We start from the raw sequence: 14,294 nt of genomic DNA on the forward strand, positions 1-14,294 counted from the left end.
ACTGACAGAGTGGATCTGCAGACGATGAACATCTAGCGAGGAAGATTAGCCTTGCAGCTGCATTCAGAATGGATTGTAGGGGTGAGAGTCTCTTTTTGGTAAGACCAGTAAGAAGACTATTGCAATAATCAAAGCGGGAGATAATGAGAGCATGTATTAGGGTTTTTGTAGTGTCATGTGTAAGGTATGGCCATATTTTTTATATGTTTTTTAGATGCATGTAACATGATTTTGAGACAAATTGAATCTGTAGTGCAGATGGGCACACTATGACAACTGGATAAGAAATAACTGTTGCTGTGAAGTTAGGAAGCGTAGTTACTGTAGCAAGAAGATAACTGCAAAGACTGGTACTAGAATACTGCAACTTGGAGATATTAGATGAGGGTTAGTAAACTCTGGCTTTAAGATAATATCTGTGAAGACTGAGAGTTGGATAATTGTGATTAGAGGGCTATAATCATGAAGACTGGACACTGAATATGACTTTGAGACTGGAACTGTAAAGACAGGTTACTTGATGGCTGGGACTTGTAGACAATAACTGTTAAGACTAGGTACTTGAAGACTGGAACTTGGAGACAATAACTGAGTTGTAGTGGGTCAAAGACAAGATTTAAGAAAACTAGATTATTGGGAAACGTGACTGAAGAACTCAGACTTTGGAACTGGATTCTTGGAAGATGTGACTGAAGAACTCAGACTTTGAAACTGGAGTCTTGGAAGACGTGACTGAAGAACTTAGACTTTGAAACTGGACTTTTGGCAACTGGGCAGAGATCCCAAGGAACTACCAACAGCTCCGTATTACCCGCAGATTCCACCTTGCGAGCTGGCAGCTGCAGGAAGCGGCACTGGTGCCGGACTCTGGATGAGAGTGCGGAGAGAAGCAGAGTAATGTGCAGATGAGCAAGGCAGGAGACTTCCAGAGACTCAAAGCACCGAGCAACCAGAACGCCCACAGGAGCACCTTCTAGGAAGAGCAACATAAAGCACTGGCAGTGTTTGATTCAAATCCAACCCATTTTAAAAGGGGGAGCATACTGGGATTGGCCGAGAACCCACAGGAAGTACTCCTATTGGCTACACTGTGTGCACTTGTCTTACAACATGGCAGCTCACAAAACTGCCGACATATAAGAGAAGGCTCCTTTTCCGTGCTGAGTTCCTGCTCACTGAGCTCCAATGCCCACACCCACAGCCTCCATCAGTCTCACCGCAGCCCCTCGCATAAAGCAGCAACCGGCTGCCCACCGTTGCAGCACTGCCATGAAATGGAGAGTGAGACCATGGAACCTGGTGCCGAAGGTAAGACCCCGGATCCTGACACACGGCGTCAAGGATGTCTGTGAAGAATCCTGACGGACCAAAGTGTGAAAGTTGAGTGTAGGGTAAGCAAATATGTAGCCCCTTTCTTGAGTTAGCATCCAGAGCTCGTGCACCATTGGAATAAATGCAAGTGGAACATCTACTTTATGACGCTCATAGATGATGCCACAAGGGGGTCAGTATGATTTGCCTGCATATGGGATGCCAGCGGTCAGAATAACAACGCCAAATGGATTTCATAACAAATAGAATAAAACCATTGGCATTTCTATAATGTGTGCAGGGTGTACAGTGCAAGGGGGCCCATACTGCACACTCTACACCCATATAATTTTACTTACTCCTCCAGAATCCCACAGCCGCCAGTGCTAAAGATATAAATCACTGGGAAAATGGTGCCGCAGCCAATGGTGCAACAGCCAATTTCCCAGTGACTTGCGCATGCGCAATAGATATGTCTACAGCGCTAAGGCCGCCCCCAGAGAGGAGGGAGCCACATAAAGACTGCACATGTTCTCCCACCTTTCTTAATCTGCCCCTGACTAAAACATATATATCCACTGGTTAACCACATACATTCTATAATTGCAAGCATATTACTTGTTACCTGTGTGCTTATAAAGATGATTTCCATGACAGAAAATAGCAGTTCCATTGGCAGCTTACATTCCAACAGAGTCACATCATAGCCAATTTTGAACACAGCAAGGAGGAGGCTGAAGATTCCAAATAGAATGAGAGATGCTGCAAAGAGAAGGTTCGATACTTTCATTTTTATAACTTTAGAATATTTTCAAGCTTTTAGAATTTTCAGCGACAGTTACACTAGCATACCTTTTATTACTGCCCGAAACAAAGGACCACAGTCACAAGTAATGTGTTGCAGTTTGGCAGGTCTAATACAGCCTTTCAAAAATAAATTCTCCTAGCACCAGAAACAAGGTCACAAATGGAGATACACAGAGTAATGGAATGCCTTACATGTATACTGAAACAACATATTAGAGATTTCCTGTTCACAGTAAATAAAACTTGACAAAGGGGATTATAATATGGTAAATTGTGCTCAGACAATGAACACAGGATTAAAAATGTACTCATATAGGGGGTAATTCTGAGTTGATCGCAGCAGGAACTTTGTTAGCAGTTGGGCAAAACCATGTGCACTGCAGGGGGGCAGATATAACATGTGCAGAGAGAGATAGATTTGGGTGTGGTGAGTTCAATCTGCAATCTAAATTGCAGTATAAAAATAAAGCAGCCAGTATTTACCCTGCACAGAAACAAAATAACCCACCCAAATCTAACTCTCTCTGCACATGTTATATCTGCCCCCCCTGCAGTGCACATGGTTTTGCCCAACTGCTAAAAAATTTCCTGCGATCAACTTGGAATTACCCCCATAGTGCAGTATGTAAAGCACAAAGAAATGTATTTAAAACAAAACAAAACATGGTATGGTATCCGTATCTGGAGTTTGTTATATGTTTGCTACAGATACCATCCTTTCTGTTTTGTTTTATTTAAATAAATTTCTTTGTGCTTTACATATTGCACTATGAGTATTATTATTTTTTATTGCCAGATTGGAATTTCATCTTTATAACACCATAGCACAAAGAAACCTTTATGTGATGTTCACCTGTGACACTTATGTAAGCATCCATGTATGCATCCATTTATTGGAATTAATAATCTGTCTGTCTGTCTATCAATCTTTGGCATATAGCATCAGAGAACATCATTGTAGAAACATATTATTTGACCTGAGGATCACCCGGTGGGAATATAAACTGTATGTTTGGACAATCTTTAACCATTTGCTGTACAGCAAAACAATAACTCGAGAAAGTGGCTTGGAAGTCTAGATTGAAAGCAATTAAAGTTTTAACTTAATTAAAAAGCAACAAGCATTCTGACCAGAGGCGGATTGGCCATAGGGTCTACAGGGAAGATTCCCGGTGGGCCGACGCACACGTGGGGCCTGTTTTGTTTGAGGACACGTGGTCCTATTTATAGACATAATGAATAAGATGCAAAATAATTTGCATATATGAAAATTATTTTGCCACTTAGCCTGTGATTGCAGATGATCTAGTGTATGCTCTGTCTGCCTGCTTGGCTGACATATAAGATTGAGTGAATAGTAATTGGTATACGGTTGATGTAATAAGCAAGAAAATATATCTTTGTAAAGAATGATATAGTTTCCTAAATTCTGAAGGTGTATCATATAATGTGCTCATAATATTTAATTTTATTTCTTTTTAACATCCTCCTTGATGCTAAACATGCCCACTATCTGGAAAGTCTTGGGGGGAGGGTGCTGCTGCCATGGTCCATGGCTAGACCTTACACCTCTGGTGCTGACCATGTGGGGCCACTAGTACAAATTTTTACAGGGCCGCTTTTTGTTCCCAATCCGCCCCTGATTCTGACACAGGGTTTCCTAAGAACCTTAAGATAAAGAAAAGGGATAGGATTGTGTGGTAAAGAATACAAAATCAGAGTGGAAAAAGTATAAGTCCCTTTCACATCGCCAAGCCACGCTTTTCTGTATCGGGAGGGGCCTCACAGGGCTTGAATATTTTAGCTTTATTATGATAAAAGTTACCTGCTACAAAAAAAGTAGCAAGATAGAGAAGAACTGAAATGAATGGACTATATATATATATATATATATATATATATATTTATTGTGAATCAGAAAATAGGCTTCTCCTTGATTACAGCCTTTGTTAAGTGATCTGCGGATATAGGCCCTCATTCCGAGTTGTTCGCTCGCAAGCTGCTTTTAGCAGCATTGCACACGCTAAGCCGCCGCCTACTGGGAGTGAATCTTAGCTTATCAAATTTGCGAACGAAAGATTCGCAATATTGCGAAAAGACTTCTCTGTGCACTTTCTGAGTAGCTCGTGACTTACTCTTCCAGTGCGATCAGTTCAGTGCTTGTCGTTCCTGGTTTGACGTCACAAACACACCCAGCGTTCGCCCAGACACTCCTCCGTTTCTCCAGCCACTCCCGCGTTTTTCCCAGAAACGGTAGCGTTTTTTCTCACACACCCATAAAACGGCCAGTTTCCGCCCAGAAACACCCACTTCCTGTCAATCACATTACGATCACCAGAACGAAGAAAAAACCTTGTAATGCCGTGAGTAAAATACCTAACTGCATAGCAAATTTACTTGGCACAGTCGCACTGCGGACATTGCGCATGCGCATTAGCGACTAATCGCTCTGTTGCGAGAAAAAAATAACGAGCGAACAGCTCGGAATGACCACCATAGTGAGCAATGTGGCATAATATGAACTCGGGAAGTGCAATATGGCATAAGGTGAACTGGGGGCAGTGCCTGGCATAATGTGTACTGGCAGCACTACGATGTGGCATATTGTGAAATAGTGGCACTATAATGTAGCATAATCTGAATTGGGGGCACTGTGGGTGTAATATAAACTATGGAGCATATAATTAACTAGAGCACTACCGTTGGTACTAACATTAACTAGGCACTACTATGGGACATAAAATTATCTATTGCAGTACTATGGGGCATAAAATGAACTAGGACATTACAATGGTTCATAAAATTATCTCTGGCACAACTGTGGGTCATAACGTCAACCCTGCAGCCTAATTAAGCCTTTTAGCAGCCTCCAGCAGCATAACTCCCCCGGCGCCTGATGTGTCTGGATTAAAAGAGGTGCCGGACCATCAGGTGATAGAAAATCAGTGTACCAGTATTTTAATTTAAGAAATTAGAGGTATTTGATTATTGCTGAGAAAACAAATTGTGGGAAGGCACCTATGAAGACAATAGGGAAATTAGGAGACTGGATATTTGGTAATTACAAACATCAATTCTATTGATTCAGTAAAAGTGCCCATATAGAGAGACTGAACTTGATTTAATGCAAGTGTTGGATTATAGGAAAATCAGGAAGTCATAGGAAATTAATGTAATTTGAGTTTAGTACATGTTGGAAAATAAATTGCTGGGGTCTTATTGGCCCCCAGATTATCTTGAGCAAGGTAGGCTTTCATTTTAATAGTATCCAAGTTTATGCTGCGGAATTCTAGGGAATTTAAATGTCCTGAAAAAGAACAGAAAACCTGCAAACATTGGAGGGGAATAGTGGTTTTGAAGAGAGTAAACAGGGTTATGACTACAAAGTCGTAGCGTTGACTGTGATTGAAAAGAGCCAGAGGATTTCCACACAATGTCTAAGTTGGATAGCTTTTGAGTTCAAAAAGGAGATTGAATGTATTCGCCATAGGGAAGAATAGATAGGAAACATCTTGAAGACATTGGGGACATCGAGTCCTCATCATCATCATTCATTTGTAAGATGCCACAAAACTCTACAATACCAGATAATTAGTATTGCAAAATTTTAGAGTAAAAAGCTGAAGGTAAAGCCAAGAATGACCTCAAGACAATGGTCATGGGGAACGAACTGATACTGGGCTAATTGATGGGGGCAAAAAGATTGATTGTGAGTCTTTTCTTTAGAAAACAGGTATATTACACTATGCAGGAAAGTATGCAGTAGAGAATAGCCCCACAATAAATCATTCAGCTAATTTATATGGAAGTTGTTATTGTATGATTTGAGTCTTACTAGGTGCTGATTTGAGATTGGTGCAGTCAAGAGAATGGGTGGGTAGGCAGAAGGCCAAAATGAGCAACTGATTCATAAGGTCAGATGGACACAGGTGAATGGTCAGAAAGAATCTTTGAAAGTTTAGCAATGTTAATATGTTGGGTACAAAAACCTGGCAGTCAGGATCCCGAAGATCAGAACGCAGACAGATCGCAGTAAGTACTTTAACTCTACCCGTAATCTTAACATTTACCCACCCACTACTGCTGCCTAGCCCTAACCACTCCCCACAGCCTAACCCTAACCTTTCCCCTAGTGCCTAACCCTAGCCTAACCCAATAATTACCATCAGGCACCTGAACGTATCCCATGTTATAGCCCCTTTGCAATTATGGCAGGTATATGCAATACTGTATAATGCATTAATTAATTAAAAGTATAAAAAGGAGTACTAACAATATGAAAAATGATCTCTGTGTTTGGAATTGTGTTGATTTCTGATGGAAAATCATCACCTTACTAAAAGTAAACACATTGCTTTACACTGATACTGGCTTTAACTGGAAATAATTTATCCTAATGCTGTCTATCCTTTGGTGTCTTTGGTTGTTACTTACAGACTTTTTTCCGCACCTTCAACTCTTGGGGGTATATGCAATTAGCGGCGAATCGCGGCAATTTTGCGGCCGTTTTTTTATTCGACACAATTCGACCGTCGAAGTGGGTGCCGAAATTCAACATATTCAATAAAAAACGGATTCGACAGTCCCGCTGTCGAAAAACGGCCGATTTGACGGATTTTGATCCGATTTTTAAAAAACGGGAAAAAACCCGAAAAAAATTGCGTGGGGTCCCCCCTCCAAAGCATAACCAGCCTCGGCTCTTCGAGCCGGTCCTGGCTCTAAAAATCCGGGGGGAAAACTGACAGGGGATCCCCCGTATTTTTAAAACCATAACCGGGCTCTGTGCCTGGTGCTGGTGCAAAAAATACGGGGGACAAAAAGAGTAGGGGTCCCCCGTATTTTTTACACCAGCATCGGGCTCCACTAGCTGGACAGATAATGCCACAGCCGGGGGTCACTTTTATACAGCGCCCTGCGGCCGTGGCATTAAATATCCAACTAGTCACCCCTGGCCGGGGTACCCTGGGGGAGTGGGGACCCCTTCAATCAAGGGGTCCCCCCCCCCCAGCCACCCGAGGGCCAGGGGTGAAGCCCGAGGCTGTCCCCCCCCATCCAAGGGCTGCGGATGGGGGGCTGATAGCCTTGAGAAAAGTGTAAGAATATTGTTTTTTCCAGTAGTACTACAAGTCCCAGCAAGCCTCCCCCACAAGCTGGTACTTGGAGAACCACAAGTACCAGCATGCGGGAGAAAAACGGGCCCGCTGGTACCTGTAGTTCTACTGGAAAAAAAATACCCAAATTAAAACAGGACACGCACACCGTGATAGTAAAACTTTATTTCACACCTGCCGACACACACATACTTACCTATGTTCACACGCCGACCTCTGTCCACTTGTCCAAGTAGAATCCACGTGTACATGTGAATAAAATTATACTCACCTCAATCCAGTGTCCAGATTATAATCCACGTACACGAACACCCGGACCAAACGGACTTTCCACGAATGCCGGGACCCCACGTGACTGCTGTCACAGAAGGTCCCTTCAGCCAATCAGGAAGCGCTACTTCGTGGCACTCACCTGATTGGCTGTATGCGCGTCTGCTGTCAGACAGCGCATCGCACAGCTCCCTCCATTAATTTCAATGGTGGGAATTTTGCCATCAGCGGTGGGGTTACCCGCGGTCAGCCGCTGACCGCGGGTGACCTCACCGCTGACGCAAAGTTCCCCCCATTGCGCTCAGACGCGCATAGCCAATCAGCAGAGTGCCAGGACGTTGCGCTCGCTGATTGGCTGAAGAGACCTTTCTGTGACAGCAGTCACGGGGGGGTCTCTGCATTCGGGGAAAGGGGTCCCATGTGTAAACATGGGACCCCTTTCAGTCCGTTTGGTCCGGGTGTTCGTTTTTTTTTTTTGCCAAGTACGTGGATTATAATCTGGACACTGGATCAGGTGAGTATAATTTTATTCACAGGTACACGTGGATTCTACTTGGACAAGTGGACAGAGGTCGGCGTGTGAACATAGGTAAGTATGTATGTGTCGACATGTGTGTAATAAAGTTTTACTATCACGGTGTGCGTGTCCTGTTTTTATTTGGGTATTTTTTTTTCAGTAGAACTACAGGTACCAGCGGGCCCGTTTTTCTCCTGCATGCTGGTACTTGTGGTTCTCCAAGTACCAGCTTGCGGGGGAGGCTTGCTGGGACTTGTAGTACTACTGGAAAAAACAATATTCTTACACTTTTCTCAAGGCTATCAGCCCGCCATCCACAGCCCTTGGATGGGGGGGGACAGCCTCGGGCTTCACCCATGGCCCTTGGGTGGCTGGGGGGACGACCCCTTGATTGAAGGGGTCCCCACTCCCCCAGGGTACCCCCGGCCAGGGGTAACTAGTTGGACATTTAATTCCACGGCCGCAGGGCGCTGTATAAAAGTGACCCCCGGCTGTGGCATTATCTGTCCAGCTAGTGGAGCCCGATGCTGGTGTAAAAAATACGGGGGACCCTGGTGCTGGTTTTAAAAATACGGGGGATCCCCTGTCAGTTTCCCCCCCCCCCAGATTTTTAGAACCAGGACCGGCTCGAAGAGCCCGAGGCTGGTTATGCTTAGGAGGGGGGACCCCACGCCATTTTTTTCGGGTTTTTACCATTCCATTAAAAAAAAAAATATATATATATATATTTTAAAAAATATATAAATAATACTTGTGCCTCCAAAATAGAGAAACCAAGTACCTAATCCCTTCTAATATAAATAGATATGCTATTACCAATAAAAAAAACACCAAAAAAAACATGTTTTAAATTTTTTTAATTAGATTCCGCCACCAAAGTGTGGCGGATTGAAAATGACGAATTTACTGTCTAAAATCACTGTTGTCGAATTTCCAAACTTCAATTGAATATACTTTTGGCGAATTGCCGCATTTGTACCATTGCAGAAATGTCGAATTTGACAAATGTCGAATTTCAAAAAGTCGAATTTTGAAAGTCCGTTTTTTTGACGGAAAGTACTGAATTGCATTGTCGAATTTTTTTTTTGGGCGAAAAAGTCCCGTTTTTCGACAATTTCGGGAATTCGACCGCAATTGCATATACCCCTTGGGCTTTACAATCTTGAAAACTGAAACAACTGCAGATGGGAGAAAAGCCCAGATAATAGATGATGCAGTTGCAGGCAGATTTGGAATGAGAAGACTGCAGCAGGTCAGGAGGAAGGCTGAGGTTTAGTGATTGTAGGCCAGATGTACTGTACTAAGCCTTCAAAAGTGATCAATTTCAAGGTGATAAAGTACCAATCAACCAGCTCCCAACTGTCATTTTTCAAACACAACCTGTAACATGACATTTAGGTGCTGGTTGGCTGGTACTTTATCACCGTGAAATGTAGGCTTAGTACATTTCCCCTTGTGATTGATGTTGGCTATGAGGGGAACAGAGGGGGTTATTCAGGTTTGTTGGGCAAAACCATGTTGCACTGCAGGTGGGGCAGATGTAACATGTGCAGAGAGTTTTAGATTTGGGTGGGTTATATTGTTTCTATGCATGGTAAATATTGTCTGCTTAATTTCTACACTGCAGTTTAGGTTACAGTTTGAACACACCCTACCCAAATATAAATCGCTCTGTGCATGTTACATCTACACCACCTGCAGTGCAACATGGTTCTGCCCAATTGCCAACTGTTTTGGTTTGCTATCAAACCTAAATAAGTCCCAGAATTTGGGATTGTTAGGCAAGATGGTAATCTCTGTCTGGAGAAGTCTCTGCACAATAACATTATTATGTTTATAGTATATACACATCTGTTGCGGAATAAAAACAATGATAAAGTGAAGCAGTTCAAGGTGAACTATTATGTCTAAGGGGTATATGCAATTGGATTCGACACAATTCGACAGTCGAATCCCAACCGCCGGGACCCGAATTCGACATATTCAATAAAAAACGTATTCGACAGTCCCGCTGTCGAAAAACGGACCAGTTGACGAATAGTGTGCATCCTGGATTCAACTTCATGGACAGCACAAAAGTGTTCAATAATCTTGAAAAAAATTGCGCGGGGTCCCCCCTCATAAGCATAACCAGCCTCGGGCTCTTTGAGCCGGTCCTGGTTGTAAAAATACGGGGGGGAAAATGACAGGGGATCCCCCGTATTTTAACAACCAGCACCGGGCTTTGCGCCTGGTCCTGGTGCAAACATTTTTTCACACCAGCACCGGGCTCCACTAGTCAGAGAGATAATATCACAGCCGGGGACACTTTTATATAGGTCCCTGCAGCCCTGGCATTAAATCACTAACTAGTCACCCCTGGCCGGGGTACCCTGGAGGAGTGGGAACCCCTTAAATCAAGGGGTCCCCCCTCCAGCCACCCAAGGGCCAGGGGTGAAGCCCAAGGCTGCCCCCCCCCATCCAAGGGCGGCGGATGGGGGGCTGATAGCCTTGTGTAAAAAAAAAGAATATTGTTTTTTGTAGCAGAACTACAAGTCCCAGCAAGCCTCCCCCGCAAGCTGGTACTTGGAGAACCACAAGTACCAGCATGCGGGGGGGGGGGAACGGGCCCGCTGGTACCTGTAGTTCTACTACAAAAAAAATACCCAAATAAAAACAGTACACACACCGTGACAGTATAACTTTATTACATACATGCACACCAACATACACACATACCTACGTTGACATGAAGAGTCGGTCCACTTCTCCACGTAGAATACACGGGGGAACCTGTAAATAAAATTATACTCACAACAATCCGGGGTAGATCGGTCCTCTTCTTTGTTTGTAATCCACGTACTTGGCAAAATAAACAAATGACAAACACGATCCACACACTGAAAGGGGTCCCATGTTTACACATGGGACCCCTTTCCCCGACTGCCGGGACCCCCCATGACTGCTGTCAAAGAGGGTCCCTTCAGCCAATTAGGGAGCGCCACGTCGTGGCACTCTCCTGATTGGCTGTGCGTGTCTGAGCTCTCAGGCGGCGCACTCGAGATACAATGTAGCGCATAGGCGCTCCATTATATCCAATGGTGGGAACTTTGCAGTCAGCGGTTGACCGCGAGGGTGACCCCACATAACCTCGCGGTCAACCGCTGACCACAAAGTTCCCACCATTGGATATAATGGAGCGCCTATGCGCTTGTATCTCGAGTGCGCCACCTGATTGACAGCTCAGGCGCGCATAGCCAATCAGGAGAGTGCCACGATGTGGCGCTCACTGATTGGCTGAAGGGACCCTCTTTGAAAGCAGTCACGGGGGGTCCCGGCAGTCAGGGAAAGGGGTCCCATGTGTAAACATGGGACCCCTTTCAGTGCGTGGATCGTGTTTGTCGGTTTTTTATTTTGCCAAGTTCGTGGATTACAAACAAAGAAGAGGACCGATCTACCCCGGATTGTTGTGAGTATAATTTTATTTACAGGTACCCCGTGGATTCTACGTGGAGAAGGGGACCGACTCTTCGTGTCAACATAGGTAAGTACGTGTGTATGTTGGTGTGCATGTATGTAATAAAGTTATACTGTCACGGTGTGTGTGTGTACTGTTTTTATTTGGGTATTTTTTTGTAGTAGAACTACAGGTACCAGCGGGCCCATTTCCCCCCTGCATGCTGGCACTTGTGGTTCTCCAAGTACCAGCTTGCGAGGGAGGCTTGCTGGGACTTGTAGTTCTGCTACAAAAAACATTATTTTTTTTATACAAGGCTATCAGCCCCCCTTCCGCCGCCCTTGGATGGGGGGGGACAGCCTTGGGCTTCACCCCTGGCCCTTGGGTGGCTGGAGGGGATACCCCTTGATTTAAGGGGTTCCCACTCCTCCAGGGTACCCAGGCCAGGGGTGACTAGTTAGTGATTTAATGCCAGGGCCGCAGGGACCTATATAAAAGTGTCCCCAGCTGTGGAATTATCTCTCTGACTAGTGGAGCCCGGTGCTGGTGTGAAAAATATGGGGGACCCCTACGTGTTTTGTCCCCAATATTTTTGGCACCAGGACCAGGCGCAGAGCCCGGTGCTGGTTGTTAAAATACGGGGGATCCCCTGTCACTTTTCCCCCCATATTTTTACAACCAGGACCGGCTCAAAGAGCCCAAGGCTGGTTATGCTTAGGAGGGGGGACCCCACACATTTTTTTTCTGAAATTTTAACCCATTTCCACCCCTTCCCACTGAAAAACATGCACTGATCTCTCCATATTTTAGTCAGTAAAAAAAATAAAAATATTCTTTTAAAAAATCTATTAAATAATACTTGTGGCTCATAAATAGACAAACCAAGTAGATAATCCCTTCTAATATAAATAGATATGCTATTAGCAATCAAAAAAACATGTTTTTACATTTTTTTATTAGATCACGACAGCAAAACGAGGCGGAATGAAATTAACGAAATGACTGTCGAAAAGCACTGTTGTCAAATCGACATTCTTCAAATGAATATACTTTTGTCGAAAAGCCGCATTTTTACCATTGCAGACATGTCGAATTTGACAAATGTCGAATTGCAAAAAGTTGAATCTGAAACGGCAGGTTTTTTGTCGAAAAGTACTGTATTGCATTGACAAATCCAATTCAACAGTTTTTTTTTGTCGAAAAAGCCCCGTTTTTTTACATTTGCGGCAATTCGACCGCAATTGCATATACCCCTAAGTATGAATTAATTTCTTGTTTCTTAAAGAATTGGTACGTATGAGTGTAATGTATCTCTGTAGATGCTTTGTCATGATCAGCTAGTGGATACATTTGTTAATGCCACAAAATGCCTTTATAAGTTTATATACTGTAGAAATGTCTATTAAAAAGTTAGTTTAACTTCATATAACTTTATAATGCTGTAACTTAAGCAGATTTGAGGAACACAGGCAATGGTGTGTCAGCAATTATAAGTTAGCAGCCCAAATTATCTTCATCCACATTAACTGACCTCTTAGCCACAGTGCACCAGCGTGGTGGTCCTGAAGCACTGCGACACCTGATTTCTTGCGTGTCCTCAGCAGATAGTAGAGTGCCCACGCTGAGCTGAAGAACATGAGGATTGAAAGATAGATTTGAGAATTCTGAGCAGGCATTGAAGTGAGGATTACACTGCTGACCAAAGCAGCACCTAGGAACACCACATTCAGAGCCATGAGTCCTGAGAAAAGTCGTCCAGATCCCCTTGCTCTTTGATGATGGACCAAAGTAGAAGTACAATGTCGGTGGAGCCATGAATGTTCATACTTTATGCTGACACCCTCAAGGGCAACAGTCAGACTGGGTTCTGTAGATTCTATACCTAAACAAAATTAAATATAAATAACATAATATTAAACCAATTCCTCCAAAATGCACAGTAGACAGTATTTAAATATATTATATAGAAACATGTTGTTATGGGACAGAGACATCTAAGAACAACATAAGTATGTAGTATGGTAAAAGATAGACATTGGACACTACAACCCAGATCACGTAATTCTCACTGAACATACCTGTAGTTCTAATATTTTTTTTTATTATTATACTCATTATATATTATATATTAGCCACGGTAAGATGAGACAGTGGTAGGCTTGTGTATATTTGCATGCGTTTTGTTCCAAACATACAAAATGAAAAGATGTTTGTATTTACATTCATATGCAACCAGTGTATGTCAGGAGTAACAAGTGCTTATACTTGCACCCCATGATAATGTAGACATATTATAGAGATTAGACATGTGCGGTTCGGTTCTCCAGAAATCCAGATCCACACAAATTTGTGGATCCAAACCGAATCAAAACCTGATCTGGATCTCCTGCGGAAATCTGATCCAAATCTTTCCATTGTTCAGAATTCGGATTTTAAATCCGAAGTTCGGATTTTGGATTGCAAAAATGTCATGATTTTTGCTGTTTTTATAGATTTTTATCAATAACTAGCTGAAGTACCCAGCACTGCCCAAGTTTAAATGTTTACGTTATTAACGGGGAGATGTACTAAGCAGTGAAAAGAGTGGAGAGGTGACAGTGAGTCAGTGGAGAAGTTGACCATGGCAACCAATCAGCATTAAAGTAACATTTAGAATATGCACACTATAAAATTATATAGAGCAGCTGATTATTTGCCATAGGCAACTTCTCCACTGGCTCACTCTTTTCACTGCTTAGTACATCTCTCCCTAAGTTACCAGTGAGTTGGATATAACTGCCCAGTGTGGTTAGTTTTGGAGAGGGAGTGGGAGGGTGTTGCCAGTAGCCCTAATCTCCAGCTT

The 14,294-nt window shown here is 43.4% G+C and overlaps 1 protein-coding gene across 1 annotated transcript in view; it reads right to left on the minus strand.

Moving 5' to 3' along the window:
- OTOP3 (otopetrin 3) overlaps nucleotides 1-14,294 on the minus strand; it is an 84,723-nt gene that overhangs the window by 34,657 nt on the left and 35,772 nt on the right. The window contains exons 2-3 of the mRNA XM_063960668.1: nucleotides 12,984-13,334; nucleotides 1,937-2,073 (exon numbers count right to left, since the gene is read on the minus strand). Of these exons, the coding sequence (XP_063816738.1) occupies nucleotides 1,937-2,073; nucleotides 12,984-13,334 (488 nt within the window). The remainder of the gene's footprint in view (nucleotides 1-1,936; nucleotides 2,074-12,983; nucleotides 13,335-14,294) is intronic.

Source organism: Pseudophryne corroboree, chromosome 3 (assembly GCF_028390025.1).
Source record: "Pseudophryne corroboree isolate aPseCor3 chromosome 3, aPseCor3.hap2, whole genome shotgun sequence".
NCBI lineage: Eukaryota > Metazoa > Chordata > Amphibia > Anura > Myobatrachidae > Pseudophryne > Pseudophryne corroboree.